This window comes from Scyliorhinus torazame, chromosome 1 (assembly GCF_047496885.1).
Source record: "Scyliorhinus torazame isolate Kashiwa2021f chromosome 1, sScyTor2.1, whole genome shotgun sequence".
NCBI lineage: Eukaryota > Metazoa > Chordata > Chondrichthyes > Carcharhiniformes > Scyliorhinidae > Scyliorhinus > Scyliorhinus torazame.
In genome coordinates this window covers 351938715-351959294 of record NC_092707.1, presented here as the reverse complement: position 1 = coordinate 351959294, position 20580 = coordinate 351938715, and the positions used below count along the sequence as shown (strand labels likewise).

At 46.3% G+C, this 20580-nt stretch overlaps 1 protein-coding gene across 1 annotated transcript in view; it reads right to left on the bottom strand.

Annotated features, from left to right (window-relative positions):
- Positions 1 to 20580, bottom strand: part of LOC140421773 (uncharacterized) — a 49389-nt gene that overhangs the window by 9603 nt on the left and 19206 nt on the right. Inside the window, exon 3 of the mRNA XM_072506672.1 lies at positions 20138 to 20219. Coding sequence (XP_072362773.1) covers positions 20138 to 20219 — 82 coding nt within the window. The remainder of the gene's footprint in view (positions 1 to 20137; positions 20220 to 20580) is intronic.

Here is a 20580-nt window from a genome sequence, read left to right as displayed (position 1 = left end):
GATCGAATAACTCCATCAGATGTTTTAAATGTTCCTTCCATGTCTGGCTGAAAATTACCAGATCGTCGATGTATACTACACAATTGGGTAATCCTGAAACGACTTTGTTAGTTAACCGTTGAAATGTGGCTGGGGCGTTTTTCATGCCAAATGGCATAACTTTGAATTGGTATACACCATTTGGAGTCACAAAAGCTGAAATCTCCTTCGCCTTTTCGGATAAAGGTACCTGCCAGTAACCTTTACGTAAATCCAATTTGGAAATAAAAACTGATTGTCCCACTTTCTCAATGCAATCCTCCAAACGTGAGATAGGATAGGAGTCCGTTCTTGTAACTGCATTAACCTTTTATAGTCCACACACAACCGTTGGGCACTGTCTGGTTTTGGTACCATCACTATTCATCCCAATTTTTAAGAACATCCTCATTTTCTAATTTAATTTGAGGTATGTCAAATTCACAGTCATCTGGATTTGGTTCGTCACTTTGAATTAGAATCATTAAAACCTCCTCCTTTCTCTCTCTCCTTTCAAATTACCTTTTAAGCATATTCATATGACACACTCGGTGAGTCTTCCTTCTATCTGGTGTTTTTACCACATAATTCACCTCACTTAATTTCCTTTCAATCTGATAAGGTCCACAAAACCTAGCTTTTAAAGGTTCACTTGCCACTGGTAACAATACTAAAACTTTGTCTCCACTGGCAAAACTACGAACTTTGGATTTCTTGTCCACTACCCGTTTCATCACATTTTGTGCACCTTTCAAATGTTGTCTCGCCAATTCACCTACTCTATTTAATCGTTTCCTAAAATTTGACTCAGTAATAAAAAACATGTCCTACGGCCATTTCATTTGTTTAGCTACCTTCTCAAATGAAATGAAAAAGGCTTCTACCTCCTTCTTGTCAAACTTTGGCAATGTTTGGACATATTTAAATAGGTCCCCACCAAGCCTTTGACCCTCTTTCTCACTGTCCTCATCGCTATCATCCAACAGTACGTTTCCCTTTACGTCTGCCAAATTTAACTGACTGTCATGTTTCATGGCCATTTTCCGAAGTTCAAACTCTCTCTTTATCTTTTTCCCTGATCTGTATCTCCCTTTCTCTTTCTTTTTGTTCTGCTCGGGCTATTCTTTCTGTTTTCCTTTCTTCTCTCTCTTTTTCCTCTTTCTCTTTCTCTCTCGCTTTCTTTTTCCTCTCTCTCTCTTTCTCTTTCTCTTTCTTTTTCCTCTCTCTCTCTTTCGTATTCAAGCTGCTTTCATTCTTTCGCATGTACCATTTGTTTAATTTGCAACTGAATTTTTGCTATTTCCAATGAGTCAAACTGTATCTCAGGTAACTTTAAATGCTTAGCCACCACCATAATGACCTCATCTTTTCGCATTTTGTCAGGTAATGTTAACCGCAATGTTTTTGCCAAATCTAACAGCCTGCTTTTAGTCGCTGTCCGTAAGGTACTGCATGTGATTGTCTCCATCCCCCAAAACTTCAGAGACTCTGAAAGAGCCATTGTCCACAACACACTCCCTACTTAAACTAAAGTATCACACCTGAAAAGCACCCACAATATGCTCACCCCTCACTGTCTTTCAGTTCACAAAACCAATCCAATAGATAGACTTTTATCCCGGACGAGCCCCCAATTTGTTATGGGCTAGGGTTTAGAGAACCCCAAAGTATATCATGGAGTTCACCTGACCCACAAATTTTAATGGATTGTGGTATGGGGAGCACACAGCCCACTCTACAGGTGTGGTACAACAGAAATGGAAAAGTATTTTTTAAGGTAAAACAATGTTTATTCTATGAACTCAAGTTAACCTTTTTGAAACATACAGTGAACATCAGCAACCATTAATTCAAATACAACCCCCAAAGAATACAACACTAAGTAATCCATTAAGCTTTCCTTTTAGCATCCATATGACTTAAAAACAAAACCTTTAACAGAAGCACATCAGGTTAAAGTCACTACTGAAAACATTTATAATTCAGAATTCACCAAATGATCAAGAGATAGTCTTTTCTTGGCAGAGAGAACAGCAGTACAGCTGCTGTATCTGGCTTCAGCTCCAACACTGAAAACTAAACTAAAACACACCCTGCAGCCTGCTCAAAAACGAAAGTAAAAAGCTGACAGACAGCCCAGCTCCACCCACTCTCTGACATCACTGAATCGTAAACACCCATTTCTTAAAGGTACTCTCACTACAGATATTTATATACACACCCATTTATAAACACCCATTTCTTTCAGGTACTCTCACATGACACAACTCCTTTCACTTCGCCGAAGGCCAGCACAAGACAAAATTTCAGACTATCCTGGACAGGTTTGACAGCCACTGTGAGGTGGACACCAACAAAATCTTCGCGTGCTACATATTCAAGCAGCGATTGCAAGGTAAAGACGAATCCTTCACCTCATATTTAACTAACCTTAGACTGCTAGCGCAATCCTGCAACTTCGGTGATATCACTGACTCCATGATCAAAGACCAAATCGTTTTTGGAGTTCACTCTGATCCTCTGAGAGAGCAGTTACTGAAGATCAAGCATATGACCCTGCCAGTCACGATTGAAACATGCACAGTGCATGAGCACGCTAAAAATCACTATTCCCAGTGCAAAACGGCAGAAAATGATAAACTAGCCTCCCACGAGGCGGAGAGTGTGCAGGCCATCTCCCGGATGCAGCGCCTCAACGTTGACAAAAGCGGCCATTTTGCCCTCTCTTCCCGAAGCCTGACGCATCGTGATGCGAACGGGATAACAAAGCGGCCAAAACCCGCACTGCACAGGTGCAGACGTCTGAGAACCGCACTGCGCATGTGCAACGACGCATGGAGCGTCAGGACACCAACGTCATGACGTGTTCAAACTGTGGCACCACCCATTTAAAGAAACACTGCCCTGTAAGAGGCCGACGCTGTTTAAACTACGGGAAGCAAGGCCACTATACAGCCCTGCGCAGATCTGCACCACCAGTCAGGAGCCAGCGCTCCCAATTTCGACGACGCCGCATCCGGAGTGCAACAACGCCTACAGGATTCTGATCCCGGCAGTGCAACGGATCCAGATGCTGAATGCTTGGACAACGCCTACCATGTGGGCATTTTTTCAAAGTGTGAATATGCCACATCAGACACATCATTAGTCCAGTCAATCCTCGCTGTGGATTCCGAGGACGAATGGCGAGCAGTGATGAAGGTCAACCACTGCCCCATCCAGTTCAAGCTGGACACAAGTGTCTCTGCCAACCTCCTCTCACAGGCAGACTTCAGACGCATTAAGAAGCCCCCCCACGGTCCTTCCATTTGCCTGCAAGCTCCTGAATCACAACGGGAATGCCATCACTGCACTGGGATCCTGCTATCTGCATGTATCCAAATGACACACACAAGTACGGTTACACTTTGAAATTGTTAAGCCGGACAGGGCATCCCTACTCGGTGCGCACACTTGCAAGCAGCTGAACCTCATTCAAAGGGTTTACACCACAACATCCTCCCATGTGGACCTTCAGGCCGGCATCGACGACATCCTCGTCCAGTATCCAGATGTGTCAATGGGATGGGCACGCTATCGTATCGATACAAGATTCTGCTACGACCTGATGCCAAGCCAGTGGTCCACTCACCATGACGAGTCCCTGCTCCACTGAGAGAGCGCGCCTGAAGGCACAGCTCAAGGATCTGCAGCAAAAAGGCATCATATCCAAGGTCACCGAACCGACTGACTGGGTCAGCTCGATGGTGTGCATAAAGAAGCCTTCAGGGGACCTGTGCATCTGCATTGATCCCAAGGATCTCAATAAGAATATCATGCGGGAACACAATCCCATCCCGAAGCAGGAGAAACTCACGAGTGAGATGGCACACGCGCACTTCTTCACCAAATTGGATGCATCACAGGGATTTTGGCAAATCCAGCTAGAAGAGTCCAGCAGAAGACTCTGCACCTTCAACATGCCTTTTGGCAGATGCTGCTACAATCGCATGCCATTTGGCATCATCTTGGCATCGGAGATATTCCATCGCATCATGGAGCAGATGATGGAAGGTATTGAAGGGGTTGTGTGTACGTGGACGACATCATCATATGGTCCACGACCCCTGAAGAACATGTGTCCCGTCTCCAGAAGGTATCCCGCTGTGTACATGCCAACGGCCTAAAGTTAAACAGGTCCAAATGTTGTTTTGGCACATCGGTGCTCAAGTTCCTAGGCGACCAGATCTCACAGCATAGTGTGCGCCCGGACACAGACAAAATCAAGGCCATCGAGGCGATGAAGGTCCCTGAGGACAAAAAGTCGGTGCTGCACTTCTTGGGTACGGTCAATTTTCTGGGCAAGTTCATTCCAAACATGGCCACACACATGCAACTATGCAACCTGGTGTAAAAGTCAACTGCCTTTGAGTGGAAGGCGGCACACCAGACAGAGTGGCTGGAACTGAAAGCCAAGCTCACCACTGCACCAGTCCTGGCATTCTTCGACCCGGACCGGGAGACAAAGATATCCACAGATGCGAGTCAGGATGGCATCGGTGCAGTGTTGCTTCAACGAGATGACACATCATCCTGGGCACCAGTAGCCAACGCATCAAGGGCGATGACACCCACTGAAACCAGAAATGCACAGATTGAGAAGGAGTGCTTGGGTCTTCTCACCGGCATCCTCAAATTTCATGATTATGTCTACGGCCTACCGACATTCACTGTCGAGACGGATCATAGGCCTCTGGTCCACATTATCCACAAGGACCTGAACGACATGACACCTCGGTTGCAGAGAATCCTGCTTAAACTTAGGAGGTACGACTTCAACTTGGTGTACACACCTGGCAAGGAGCTCATCATCGCTGATGCATTGTCCCGCTCTGTCACCTCGCCCAATGAGCCGCTGGAGATCATCCAGCACATCAAATCGCTGGTGCAGCTGTGTGCTCACACGCTCCCAGCGACAGATGAGAAGGTAGTTTTCATCCGTGATGAGACAGCCAAAGATCCCCTCTTGCAGCGCGTCATCCACAACCTCACCAATGGCTGGCAGAAAGGGCAGTGCCCACAATTTTACAATGTGAAGGATGACCTGACGGTGATTGATGGTATACTCCGCAAGCTGGACAGGATTGTCATTCCGCTCAGTCTCCAGAGCTTGGTACTGCGCCAGATTCATGAGGGACACCTGGGCGTCGTAAAGTACCTAAGTTGGCCTGATTGTCTCGCGCTGGTCAATATCTGTAGCACAGCTTTGAACTTGACACACCTCCTGTTTTTTCTGCCCCCCCCGACCCACAGCTTTGTTTATCCTTGTGGGGGAATCCAGAACCTGGGGCATAATTTCAGAGTAAGGGAACACTCATTTACTATGGATGGGGAGATACTTCTCTCAGAGGATCACAAATCTATGAAATTCTCTCCGCTGGATAGTTGTGGAGACTGCAAGCTTTTGACAAAGGGTCGTCTTTACTCGAAACGTTAGCCCTTTTCTCTCCCTTCAGATGTTGCTGGACCTGCTGAGATTTCCCAGCATTTTCTCTTTTGGTTTCAGATTCCAGCATCCGCAGTAATTTGTTTTCATTTTTTTAGTGAGTCATTGAATATATTCAAGGCTGAGAGAGACATATGTTTGAACAATTGCAGTGTCAAGGGCGATGGAGGCCAGATAGGAAAATGGAATTGTGACCAAGATCTTATTGAATAATGAAGGATGCTCAAGGAGCCATACAACCTACTCTTGCTTCTGTTTCTTACGGATGCTTTCCTACTTTAAAGGTATTATTTAAAAGCAAGTAGTTTTTTTATGTGAATTGAAGGAATTCCGATCCTGTGAACCATACAATGTAAAAGAGAATGGAATAAAAGGCGACCGTTCCTGTTTTCTTCTCTTTCCTTCCCTTCTTTGCAACAAACAGACCTCTGAAATATACTGGTGGAATACCAAAGCTGGAAACACTTACCCAAAATAGACAATGCGCTTAATGTGTTATAAACCGCACCTTTGTAATTGACTCATGATATTGGTAAATGGTTTGTGCCATTTGTGCAATAGAGGTGGCTTTGTACTTGATTTTAAATGTACTTTTGACAACACATCTCCAAATAGTAATGTGACCTGGGCATCGTGACTGCGAACTTTAGTCCATGTACCGGCAATATCCCCTACTGTCGCCAAGGCTGCTCTCCGTCCTTTACAGAAGATTGTTTGAGAAACACTCTATCGAGAAGAAGCAAAACTTCCAGAGAAGAAGTTGGTTGATTTATCATAAAACACATCAACGAATGCTATGCAATTTTCATGATGAAACTGCTCAATTTCAAATGCTCCTTTGAAAACTAATAGGATGTCGCTACAAATTCTTTGAATGCCAGTTCACCACTCCAGAATGATCTCTAAAGCTAACTCTTCAGAGCTCAATAAATCTCTTTCTTGCTCAGAGGTCACAACTTCCCTACTGAAGCTAACTTTGACCTTGTGCGATGGTGCAAACTAATAATTATAATAATCGCTTATTGTCACAAGTAGACTTCAATTAAGTTACTGTGAAAAGCCCAGAGTCGCCACATTCTGGCGCCTGTTTGGGCAGGCCGGTACAGGAATTGAACCCGTGCTGCTAGCATTGCAAGCCAGTTGCTAAGCCCACTGTGCTAAACTAGCCCCTATGCACTTGCATAGGGATTCCATAGCCCCTAGGCTGCCAATTCGCTGATATTCCCTGTACACAATCACACAGAAATAAAAGCCCCCGCACTGTGTCCACAGCCTTCATGTGTCATGATAGGGGGATATTAGAAACTTGGGTCCAGAAATGGGGTCCTAGATGTAACAGGCAATTTAGGAGTTAAACAGACTGAGGGAAAAGACTGTTAGCAGCAGAATCAGAGGGGTAAGTCCACAGCCTGAATTATCTTGTCCCATTCAGACTTAACCTCATTAGTGAGAATACGCAGGATGCCCTGGTTTGGCCAGTATGATCCACTCAAGATCCATTGTCATTTGGGACAACCTTGTTTGACTAGCCATTATCCCATCACAGAATCTGATGACCTAATTATCTATCAATGGAAGGTTAGTTGCATATGAATGGCATAGCTCTGTTCTTTTATAGAATTGGGAGTGGGAAACCTAACAACCAAGATAACAATAATGGATTCATGTCTGGCCACTTTGTGGGTGAACTTTGGTTTGAGGGGGTGGGCATAGCTTATAGAGAGAGAGAGAGAAAGAATGTTGTTCTGAACAGTTACAGGGAGAAGGCTGTGGAAATCATGTAGAGAGATCATGAAAACTGATCACGAGGCGGGCTTTGGAAAAGGGTTCTGAGTGTCCCTAACAGAAGAAAACTTGCTTTGTAAATGTAGTATTGCCTTGGCCTGTCTGTGTAAGTGGCATGAGAGTAGCATGGTTATTGAAAGTGATGTCTAATGGGAAGTAGTGTGCTAAGGTTAAGAAACTGCTGGTAATCTGTTAATGTTAGAGCTGAAGTAAAAGTTTAAATATTGTTTTATTTTCTTTTGTTTTAATAAAGTTTGTACATAAAATAACCAAGCCCTATTTCTTATATATTACTCCTGGAATGAATTGATCTTGCACATTGCATTAAAAGTTTTTTCAAAATGATGACATCTGGTCCAGTCTCTTAGCCACCGTTGAGAGCTGACCAGGTGTCCATAACACATGTCAAGTAGCCTAAAATGAGGAGATGCTAACTGCAGGTCCTCCAGCCTTCTCTGTTCTCGACAGTAATGGCCTTGTCCTGCAAAGAGTAAGTTGAAATGTAAAGTTAACACTTTCAGAGCAAATACATGAATAATTAAGAGTAACTCTGCAAGCAGAAGTTGACGTGCTAATGTTTATGTATCATGCAGCAGCATAGGTTACAATGCAACGCACTAACCTTCATGCTTAGTGAAGGTAATTTTGTTGCTCATAGTCAAAGGTGACCTACAGCAAAATAAGAACAGAGGAAACAGGAGTAGGAGCAGGCCAAGCTGCCTTCCAAGTCTGCTTCAGAGCTGGGAAGGTCCCAGAGAGGATCAGGGCGTATCAGAGTTTAGAGGCTAGATTTTGGATCGCAGGCCTCTGGGGTTGGAAATAAGGCTGATGGTGTGGATTGTGTGGTGGTGGACGAATGTTCAATGTCAGGACTTTGTCATGGGATCAGAGGCCTTGGTGTGGACATCATGGGGTAGGTGGGTGGATGGGGGATGCCTCATGGAGACTTCTCATGCAGCCATTCTTGTCCAGCAGCTAAGTATAATGGAATTTATCTTCTAAATCCATCAAGTCCTCACCTCGGTGAAGCTGCCAGATTTCCCAATGTTCAGGAAACCTGAAGTCCTGCATGACAGTGAGGCTCGTCAATTTATTATCATATTTAAAGTTCCAACCTGTCTCCTTGGTTTCTGCCCAACCTCCAATTTGGGGGCAGGTTTGCATCAGGATAAAGGGTTTTAGACTTTAACACACCTGACCCAAATCTGGCTTTTATGTTCAGTTAAAATTCACATCTTTGTGTCCTTCATACAATTTACTTTCTCACATTGTGTTATCCTCAGAAAATGAAGATACATTACAGTCAGTCCTTTCACCTAGGTCAATCCAGCCAAGGGCCCAGCAATGATTCTTGTGACAGCCCACTAGCAGCAGCCTGCCAACTTGTAAATGGCTGATATACACTAAATCTCTATTTTCTGTCCTTCAACAATCCATGTTATTACATTGCCACGAATGTGAAGAGCCCTTGGCTGCGATTCTCTGGTCCTGCGCCAGAGTGCCGGTGCCAAAACAGGAGTACTTTACTCCGGCGCCGGTTCCGAGACCAGATTCTCGGGTCCTGGAGCGGCCCATGCCGCTCCAGCTGCAAGTGTAGCCATCTGGGATGGCCACGACCTGATTACAAAATGGACACTTGCAAAGAATGCAGGGAAAATTGGACAATGCTAAGAAACAAGCAAGTGCAAGATCTCTCTGTTGATTAGAACCTTAAACGCTCAGACAGGACAGAAACTACCAAACGACCTACATACAATGAGCCATCTCCGGGGACAAAAGGGAAACATTTAGATACACAATGTTAGGACAGACTCCCCGGCACCAGAAGAAGCTAAGACAAAGCAGACTGACAGTCACCAGGACACGCCCAGCGATCAGGGAACCACCCCTCTATTGGAGGAAAATCGATACAGATGATTGGGAAAGACCCAATTAGTTGAGGCCAAGTTCAAGGCCCGCCCAAAAGCACACAGAGCCCCTTTTCCGTATAAAAGGTATCCCCCAAGGGAGAATCACCCTCCTTTGGCTTTGGCTCTCACCGAAGAGAGAGACCTGCCTGCCAGCTGCAGCAGACCAAGTAAGTCCCAAGTCAACGCACGCTACGAGATAGACGCTCCTAGTTGCTACCCTGTAAACAGCTCAACCCAGCAGCCTCAGAACCGAGCAACGGCCATTGTTCCTCTGACTAAGTGGGCTCCCGAAGCTAAGTATAGGCCTTAGTAACAGTAGTAGTTTAGTTTGTAGAGTTTATGCATGAGTCGATTTGACTGTGTGTAAATAAATGCACATTGCTTTTGAACTTACTAACTGGTGTATCGAGTCATTGATCAGTATTCGGTTCTGAACCTTGTGGCGGTGTCGAAAGATACCTGGCGGCTCTTGAGCAAACGTGATTAAACAGAGCCAAATTAAGAGTCAACCAAAGAGAGCAACATTTACTGGTGACATCTGACGGGACTCGACTTAGAAGTGGCCTAACCACGCCGAGAGAATCCAAAATATGAATTGAGAATCCAATTGGGAACAGAAAAACCACAAGCGTCAAACAGTACTGATCATGCCTCTGAGATTCGGAAGTGTGTTAATGCATGTGTTCCAACAGGGATATAAGGTAAACCTGAGAGCTTTTGTTGGGTAAAACTGTCGGGAGTTTTGTAGGCCGGAAATTAGCGTACGCCGTACCCGTGTTTACATCACCGCTTTATCACCTCCTGTTCCAAATTCGGTAGAGAACCTAATAGGGAGAATGGCAATGAAGGCAATGGAATGCCTTATGAACCCCCAGGAATTCGAGGTCGCAGCGACCAGTAGAGTAGGACAGTGTCCCGTTTGGGAAGAAGAGATCAGGAAATATCTCAAAGGGAAAGGATGGCCCTTTTGGAGTGAATTCTGAGAGAATGAGGAAACAGGATCCGTGAGTAGAGGACATACTTGGTGGGAGAACCTGTCAGATCCACAAGAAGAGCTTGGGAAAAGCTCGCAAGCCGATGGCAATCGTGTCCTGTTTGGCACAATTACGAGGCACAGAGGAGGTCGTTAGGACGCACCGTAGAGAGATAGAGGAGAGAGGCAGAAGTAGTGAGGTAGACGTGAGTGAGGTAGAGAAAGAGAATCGAGATCTGAAAGAGCAGTTAGCAGCAAGGGGCAGAGAGGTGGATGATGCCAAGTGGGCACATCGGTCTTGTCTCGCACATTTGAAAAGTTTTCCGACGCAATCTGATAAGGCCTACCAGGCCACGGGAACGTGCGGCCTTGGTAAGACAAGAAACAGAACAGCAAGTTGAGAAATTGCAGAAACAGTGGAATGAATTAAAAGAAGCCCTATGAGCACTCCATACTTCCACAACGGAACAAAGGCAGAGCTCAGTAGACCACGCAAAATGCCGGAAGCAAATTGCAGAATTGCAATCTCTGCTGTCCGTGCAAAATGGATTTCAGAGTACATTCAGACCCCAATTAGATCAAGAAACCTGCCCCGATAGGCAGGAATTGAACGAGACTGCCCATAGATACGTACATGGGACATGTATGCAGGGAAAACCCCAGGAAAGGAAAGCGCCCCAACCCCCAACCGAACAGGCAGAACACACCCCCATGAACCCTGTAACCACACACCGCAGGACCGCAGGAGAAGGAGAAGCAGATTTTCTTTACACAACCCCGTTAACCGTGACCCAATTACGAGGCGCGTGTGGAAAAATTACACTGTTCCTTCCCACTTCAGACCCCCACCAATTTTTCGCGAAAGTCAGACAACAGGCTACCATGTATGGCCTGGACGAAAAGGAGCAAGTAAAGCTCACAGTTTTAAGCCTCAACCCTTCAGTTGTAGCAGCCCTTCCCCACCCACAGAATGTAGGAGGAGGCACACTCCAAGAGATGCACACAGCGATCCTTGATGCGATCGGCTTTAACAGAGGAGACACCGTAGAAGACCTAAATAAGTGTAGGCAAAAGAAGACAAAGCACCCCACAGCGTTTGCTGGACATTTGTGGATTCACTTTACTGCAATTTTTGGAGCGTTAGCCCGCGCCCGTTTGTCCCCAGATAATATGGCCAAATGGACCCGAATTCTAGTCTCCCACGCCACAGAATTGAACCCACCCTAGCCCACCTCGGACCGCTTTGCTGGTGGCCTGATTTAAAAATCAATGTCACACACTACGTTGAGAATTGCTTAATCCATGCCCAGAACAATCCGGACAGATATGTGAAAAAGGCTCAACTTAGCCATACCCGCCCCGTTAATGGACCCTGGACAAATCGCCAGATAGATTATATAGGACCCCTACCCCCGTGCAGAAATGGTTACAAGTATGTTATGGTGGCCATAGACACCTCCACAAAATGGGTGGAAGCATTTCCATCACGAACTAATATGGCCAAGACAACGGCTAAAATATTAACGCACGACATCTTTACAAGATGGGGCCTCCCACGCAGTATAGAGTCCGATCAAGGCTCCCATTTCACCGGACGTGTAATGAAAAACGTACTCACGATTTTCGGCATTAGACAAAAGTTCCATATTGCATACCACCCCCAGTCAAGTGGTATTGTAGAACAAATGAATAGGACATTGAAAGCCACCCTTAGGAAAATGGTACAGCAAAATAATAGCACCTGGGATTCAGTTCTCCCATTTGCTTTGATGTTTTTAAGAAACATGGTATCTACATCCACAGGTTACACACCCCACACCCTCATGACCGGACGCCCCATGAAAGGCACTGAGTATTTACCAGGACTGGATTTGGCCAGCCCCGCAGTTACAGCCCTCACGCATGAAAATGCGGTTACACAACTAGTACAGAACATAAAGGCAGCCCAACTCGACGCAGCAGTGACACTTGGAACCAGGAAGAAACAGAGCAAGGCTTGTTTCGACAAAACAGTACACGCCACTGAGTATACAGTAGGGCAACAAGTTATGCTTTCCCTTTACAACTCCATTTCATTTCTTTCCCCCAAATTTTCCGGACCGTACTCCATTTCGGACAAAGTCAGCCCCTCAGTATACAAAATAACCTATCCCAATGGTAAGTCTGCGTGGTTTCATATAAACCAGCTTAAGGCTTAAGGCTCACAGAATAACTACACACACCACATCCTGCTCGCAGCAGCAGGCGATCACGCCCCACCCACAGATGACGTATTCCTACCCTCCCCCAACCACTCCAGCCCATCCTCAGACACAACTTCAACTCCGCCCCCAGAGGCACGACTCCGCCTCCCCTTCCCTCAACCAGCAGCGACAGCGGCAGTGATAGTGATCACAATGACGACAGCCACAGCACACCACGTTACGACTACACCCCTGCACCAGGCCCCACTCCCAGTGAATCTGAGCATGATTTTACCGACCCATTGGAGATCACTTATATCAAAGCCCCTGACCCAGACCCACTGCCCTACGATTACGGATTGAAGCATCGTAGCTCCAACCTCGACACACGATTCTGGCACCGAGACAACTCGTTCAGGCTCATCCAGAATGATGGGATGGACCCCAATTCACCCCAAGCAGCTTTAGCACGGTTACTACAGAGAAGAGTTTGGCAGCCGGGAGAAGATGATGACTTAAGAGTCTGACTCCCACCAAACAAATCCCTTTGTGACCCTGTTCGCTATTGAGCAGTGAGTGTCCAGATGATGCAGAAAAAGTAACCGATGGAGAGATACGGTGTCCTTTCTGATGGAACCTGCACCATGTTCGTTGAATGTTTGTTCGTTAGTGTTATCGTTAAGTGTTGTGTGTAAACTCGGAAAGTTTTCACGGCCCCACGTCACCACCCCCTTTGACGCCCAATGGCTGATAGAGGAACACGTTTGTCCCCAGAAACATGTTACTGGAACAAGTTTGTCCCAGACAATAGTTCAGAGGAACTAGTTTGTCACCAGGACCTTGTTAAAGGTACAAGTTTGTCCCAGGCAATAGCTCAGAGGAACTAGTCTGTCGACAGAACCCGACTCATAGTTGCTCTCCTAATTCGAGAGGCAGCCCCCACGACGACCACATTCTTACCCGTTCTTGTCGGTTGCTCAGGCAGTGGAGAAACGGCATTGGTCTCCGCCCTGCCTGAGGACCCCCCCTCTGGTCAGCTACTCTCGGGTAGAGCACATACGGCATTGATCACCATCCTGCCCGAGGATTCCACCCATTTCTTACCCGCCGCGGCCCATACGCACCCCATTTTGGCTCGTTACGTTCAAAAGTTCTTTTGTTTGATTTTGGCAACCCTTAGGTTGCTTCCCTATGCTATTTACATCCTCAAACACTGGGATGGTAAATCACACAGGCTGCGAGACGGCTCGCAGTACGACAGTATTTTTCTTAGATGTTAAAAAAAAATGAGGGAGTCACAGATGGTGACCAATTATAAAGGGAAATTGGCAGTAAAGGACAGACAGACAGACATACGAGATCTTAAGCAAGATAATAACAGAAATTATGCTTGTGTTCACAAAACTCCTGAAACCTAGGAACCCCAGAGGAAGACAAAGAAGAAGTCCAACAAAGATGAAGACAGCCTTCGTGTTCACATGGATCTTAGCGGGATCCCTTCAGTTGCGCGCAGATGCTACCCCCATGACCCCTACCACACAAACCGTAAACGATTCTCACCCCTGTAATGCACGGAACCCCGAGACAACTAGCCCAGCGACTGCTAGCAATACCCCGACCTGGTGTGATAGGTTTATCACCTGGTACTCACTCTCATATGTAGTCGAAGCACTATTAGTGCTGGCGATACTTTGCAGTGTCGTGCAAACGTTTAGAGTCAGGAAATGGCGAAGGAGAGCATATCGCTCTCGCACCCCGGTATACAGATTTAGGTCTCCCATTTTCGGATTTCACCAGACCCCTGAACCCATTGGGACGGATTAAAGAGCATCCATTTTGTTTAATGTATTCTATGGAATAAAGAGATGTAAACCCCTGTGTCTGACTGCCAGGCCAGAGAAACCTGTGTGCTGCTATTTTGTACAGTTTCAGATGTATAGGTTATTTTTGGATTGTTTGTATTTTTAGATTGTTTAAATGAGGATAGTTTACTGCGAATAGTTAGAGGTTCCAGTTTTTTTAATTTTTCTGTAATGCATGTATTAATGGCATAGCGCCCTGTAGAGTTTTATGATAATGAATGTAATTAAAATGGTTTAGGTAAAATTGTGTTGCATAGGATAGGATAATGTAGATCCTCAGCATGGGTGCCCCGGTGATCAGAGGATGAAGACGGCATAGTAATGTGATCCTTCACACTTCGCGTTGAGGATCACAAGGAGGGAGTGTAGCCATCTGGGATGGCCACGTCCCGGTTACAAAATGGACACTTGCAAAGAATGCATGGAAAATTGGGCAATGCTTAAGAAACAAGCAGGTGCAAGCTCTGCCTGTTGATTAGAACCTTAAACTCTCAGCAGGACAGAAAATGCCAAACGATCTACATACTAATGAGCCATCTCCGGGGACAAAAGGGAAACATTTAGATACACAATGTTAGGACAGACTCCCCGGCGCCAGAAGAAGCTCAGACAAAGCAGACTGACAGTCACCAGGACATGCCCAGCGATCAGGGAACCACCCCTCTATTGGAGGAAAATCGATACAGATGATTGGGAAAGACCCAATTAGTTGAGGCCAAGTTCCAGGCCCGCCCAAAAGCGCGCGAAGCCCCTTTTCCGTATAAAAGGTATCCCCCAAGGGGAAACACCCTCCTTTGGCTTTGGCTCTCACTGAAGAGAGAGACCTGCCTGGCAGCTGCATCAGACCAAGTAAGTCCCAAGTCAACGCATGCTGCGAGATAGACGCTCCTAGTTGCTACCCTGTAAACAGCTCAATCCAGCAGCCTCAGAACCGAGCAACGGCCATTGTTCCTCTGACTGAGTGGGTGCCCAAAACTAAGTATAGGCCTTAGTAATAGTGGTAGTTTAGTTTGTAGAGTTTATGCATGAGTAGATTTGACTGTATGTAAATAAATGCACACTAACTGGTGTATCGAGTCTTTGATCAGTATTCGGTTCTGAACCTTGTGGCGGTGTCGAAAGATACCTGGCGACTCTTGAGCAAACATGATTAATCAGAGCCAAATTAAGAGCCAACCAAAGAGAGCAACACCGGTCCCGGCATCGCCCCGGAGCCGCGGGGTCCGCGCATGCGCAGTTGTGCCGGCGCCAACTAGCGCATGCGCACTGGCCGTCATCCCCGCGCCGGCCCCGACGCCAATTTGCACAGGGATCCAGGAGCCAGCGCGGAAAACAAGTTGTCCGCAGCCAGAGAGGTCGGCCCACCGATTGGTGGGCCCCGATTGCGGGCCAGGCCACTACGGAGACCCTCCCCGGGATTGGACCCCCCTCCCTCCCCACAGGCCGCCCCCGGACCCTTCAACCCCCAGGACCCACCGGCCCAGAGCATGTTAGAACGGCGCCGGCGAGACTCGGATTTTTTCGGACGGCCACTCAGCCCATCCGGGCCGGGGAATCGTGGCGCTGCCGGAGGATCGCCGCTACGGCCATTTGCGGCTATTCTCCGTGCGGCCCGGTGCCATGCGCGCCCGCCCGTTTTTTCACGGGCGGCAGAATGGCATCCCGGCATCAGGGCGGCATGGCATGATTCCCGCGCCCCCACCCCCCCCCCGCCCCGGCCAATTCTCCGGCCCAGCGGGGGGTCAGAGAATCGCGCACCTTATCTGTGGCATCTTATTTAGCACACAATCCGTCAGAGTCAGCATGGTTTTATGAAGGTTAAATCATGTTTCATTAATGTGCAAGAGTTCTTCGAAGTTGTAAGAAGCCAAGTGGATATTGGGAATCCTGTAGATGTAGTATATCTGGACTTCCAGAAGGCATTTGACAAGGCACTGCACAAAAGATTAATACACAAGGGAAGATCACATGGGATTCAGGGTAATTTATTAGCTTGGATGAAGGCTAATTAACTGACAGAAGGCAGAGAGTCGGGATAAATGGGTCTTCTTCAAATTGGCACGATGCACCTAGTGGGGTGCCACAGGGTTTGGTCCTTGGGCTCCAATTATTTCCAATTTATGTTGATGACTTGTATGTAAGGATAGAAGATACTATAGCCATATTTGCCGATAACACTAAAATAGGTAGGATAGTAAGTTGCAATGAGGAAATAAGCAATTTACAAATGGATATGGATAGGTTAGATGACTGGGTCAAAATTTGGCAGATGAAGATTAGCAAGATTAAGTTATCTATTTTGATCGGAAAAATGGAAAGGCAATTTATGATCTAAATTGAGAGAAACTTCAGAGTGCTTCGGTACAGAGGGTCCTTGTGCATAGATCTCAGAAAACTAGTGTGCAGGTATTGCAGGTAATAAAGAAGGCAAATGGAACTTTGGCCTTTTTAGCAAAAGGGATACAGTATAAAAGTAATGAAGTGTTGCTGCAACTGTATAAGGCATTGGTGAGACCGCACCTGGAGTATTTTGTACAGTTTTAGCCCCTTTATTTGACGAGGGATATAGTTGAATTGGAGGCAGTTCAGAGGAGGTTCAGCAGATTGATTCTAGAGATGAGAGGTTTGTCAAATGAAGAGAGGTTGATCAGTTTAGCCTCTATTACTTCTCTCAATGGGTCGTGAATTTGTGGAATTCACTACACCAGAGTGCAGTGGATTCCAGGACATTGAGTACATTTAAAGAATAGATAGACAGATTTTTTACTTAGTAATGGGTTGAAAGGCTATGGAGAGCAGTCAGGAAAGTGGAGTTGAGGCCAAGAGATCAGCCATGATCGTATTGAATGGCTGAGTAGATCTGACGGGCTGAATTGCCTGCTCCTGCTCCTAGATCTTACGTTTTATAGAATATCTTCTGAAAACCCAAATGAACTATATCCACTATGCCCACTTTATCTACCCTGCTGGTTATATCCTCGAAAACACAAATAGATTTGCTAAATGGTTGCCAATAATTGCCAATTTCCCTTTCATAAAACCATATTGACTCTGCCTGATCATATTATTATTTTCAAACTGGTGTGTTACCAACTCCTCAATAATGAATTCCAGCATTTTCCTGAAGACTGCTGTTAGGCTAACTGGACCGTTTCTTGATATGTTCCTTGTCTTCTCTCTCTTACCTTTCTGAATTGTGGTGCATCCCGTCGGAATTGTCAACTTTCAGCCCCATTCATTTCTCAAGTAGTTTCTCTTTGTTCCAAATTCCTCACTCCCATTAGACTCTTGGTTCTCCACTATTTCTGGGGTTTTGTATGTTTTCTGTTGTGAAGATGAAGACAATGGGATGAAACTGGCCCACCCCAGTCGCACAAAATGGGCATGCAGTGAATCAACAGCTGGGTTCTCGCTGCACCTCATCTTTCTACTGAAGTTCACTGAACAATATTTAAAATTCTTTTTGAGACTTTTTTCCTCATTTCACTACCACTTTTACTTGGTGACTTTGATGTTCATCAGCAACAAGGACTTCCTTTGTCAATGTGCAATATTTCCAGGTGCCTGGGATCTTAATTTCTTCAGCCAGAGGGTGGTGAATCTATGAAATTCTTTGCCTCAGAGGCTGTGGAGGCCAAATTGCTGAGTGTCTTTCAGACAGAGATAGATAGGTTCTTGATTAATAAGATGATCAGAGGTTATGGAGAGAAGGCAGGTCAATGGGGATGAGAAAAATATGTCATGAATGAATGGCGGAGCAGACTCGATGCGCCGAGTGGCCTAAATCTGCTCTTCTGTCTTATGGTCTTAAACGAGCCAGAACATCTGAAGAGATGGTTGCTGAAGGATAAGAGCTACCCACTAAAGTATTGGCTCATAACTCTGGTGCATCGCCCTCAGATTCTAGCCAAGGAAAGGTACAGCACTGCTTACACCACCACATGCTCCCTCATAGAGTAGACCACAGGACTACTGAGGATGCGATTCAGATGCCTGGACCACTCAAGTGACTCTCTTCAATAAGCAATGGAGAGGATTTGCCTCATGGTTGCAGTTTGCTGTGCCATTCACACTCTGGTGGAGAGGTGAAGCCCTGCCGGAGGGTGAATTGGAGGAGGAGCCCACTTCAGAAGATGAGGATGAGGAGGTGCAGGAAACCCAGGAATGCTGCTGAGGGACAGATGAGAGCGCTAATGACATGGAGGAGGAAAGATGTGTGAGGTGTGCCCGTGATACCCTCATAGCTGAAAGGTTCGATGGGGAGTAAATCGAAGTCCGATCATCAGAAGACAACTCCTCTAGCCCTCCAAGCCATTTCATGACTTCTAATGGAATTGCTACACCATCGCTGAGATGATGGGCCCTGCATTCAAAATTTGTTGAAGTGCTCATGTCTCAGTGGGTCACACCTCAGTTGTGGTCATTGGTGTCCTGGTAATATGTTTACTATGTCAACTTAAAGTCCAGCAAGAAAGCACAGCAATGTAAGTTGAAGCTGTACACTTCCCACGCCATGTAAGGATGCTAACAATGTCGCAAAAGAAGTGCGGACCAGCGAAAGGCTCTCATCCTAAAGTGCATGACTTGGTTTTGGCCACTTATCAGTTCGGAAACCCAGATGCGCAGAGAGTCACATGTCTGATGAGTCCTCATCAGCCATTGCTATCCCTTGAGGACTAATGATTAAGAACTCACCATCATACACTCCGAATAAAGAATTACACACATCTCCCTGACAACACACAGGAGTCTGGTACCAAGTGGCACTGAGGACGGCCTCACATGAACGCTAATCTTAAAAGGGAACACTCTGAGTGTGAGAAAGGTTGACACCTCGGAATAAGAGGATTGCAAAAATCTAAACCAAAGTGCTTTCATCTGACCATTACGTTCAGAGACACGTGGAATGGTTTTCAAAAACTACAATTTATTCACAGTGAGAGAACTCCTGTGACCCTGAGGTGACATCAAAACTTTTTAAAAAAAATTTGGCGTACCCAATTCATTTTTCCAATTAAGGGGCAATTTAGCGTGGCCAATCCACCTACCCTGCACATCTTTGGGTTGTGGGACCCTAACCCACGCAAACACGGGGAGAATGTGCAGACTCCATACGGACAGTGACCCAGAGCCAGGATCGAACCTGGGACCTCGGCGCACGTGAGGCAGCAGGGCTAACCCACTGCGCCACCGTGCTGCCCTGACATCAAAATGTTTTAACTTTTGTTATGATGTAGGAGACAAAAAGCATGAAATAAAACATTGAAATATTGGACTTAAAAGACCTGAGTTTTATCCTTCAAAATGGGCACAATCCCTGAAGATGCTGAAAATGTACAGTAAGCCACTGACAGGAATGGTTGCCGGGGATTTCTCTAAGGGACAATGGAACCCCTCCCTATGTTTTCAGGCAAGGCACTTCTATAAGCATCCAAAGACTGATTACCATCTCCACTAAAGACAAAAGAACATAACGACCTTGGGCAGGATTCTCCCTCCTGGGCACCCAGATTGCGTCCCCTAATGGGACGGAATATCGGGCATTGGGGGCAAATTTGGGATCAACACCGGGCGGGAACATGGTCCATGACCGCATGTCGATGGCGAGATGCAAATAAACACAGATGAGTCTTAATGACACACTTGTATCCATTTAGCGGGCCCGGCACCCTATGCTCCAGCCTCCGGTGATCCTCCGGTCCCCAGGCCTGGAAACACATGGACGCGGATCATTTGCAACACACCCGAGGAGTTACCCTCTTGACCCACCATGAGGTTCACCACACCAGGGCCACGTTGGTAGAGACCATCCGAGCCCAACCAAGGGCCACTCTCTCTCCACAATGTACTGCCTGCCCATCCCCCTCTACCAGACTCCCTGCAGTGAAACCACACACGTGAGTGATTGAAATGCAACTTACCTATCTTTGATGTGGTCAATGTTTACAAACATTGGGGTTTCACCATTTAAGCCACTGGTGAATGGAGATGAATGAATTAAAGCTGTAGATGGTTTGTACAAGCTGTCAATCACAAACCACTACTTGAAGACTATGAATAGCTTGCAGCTAATGGATCTGTGGGAAGCCGGTGCAAATCAAAGTTGTTCTCCTTCGAGGAATGGACACATGGAGCCTCAAGGAAAGTGTTACAGCTTTAATTATTTTCACTGCCTCTAGCTGGACTGCTCTCTCACTTCCAGGCTGGGATCTAATTTCTGCGAGGGGGGGGTGCAGCATCTTTGCGGGGTCTCCTTGTTACAGTAATCCCAAAGGGAGTCCCCCTGTGTTTCACTTTCTTTACTTTTTTTTGATTCGTTCAGGGGACATTGGTGTCACAGGCTGTGCCACCATTTATTGGCCAT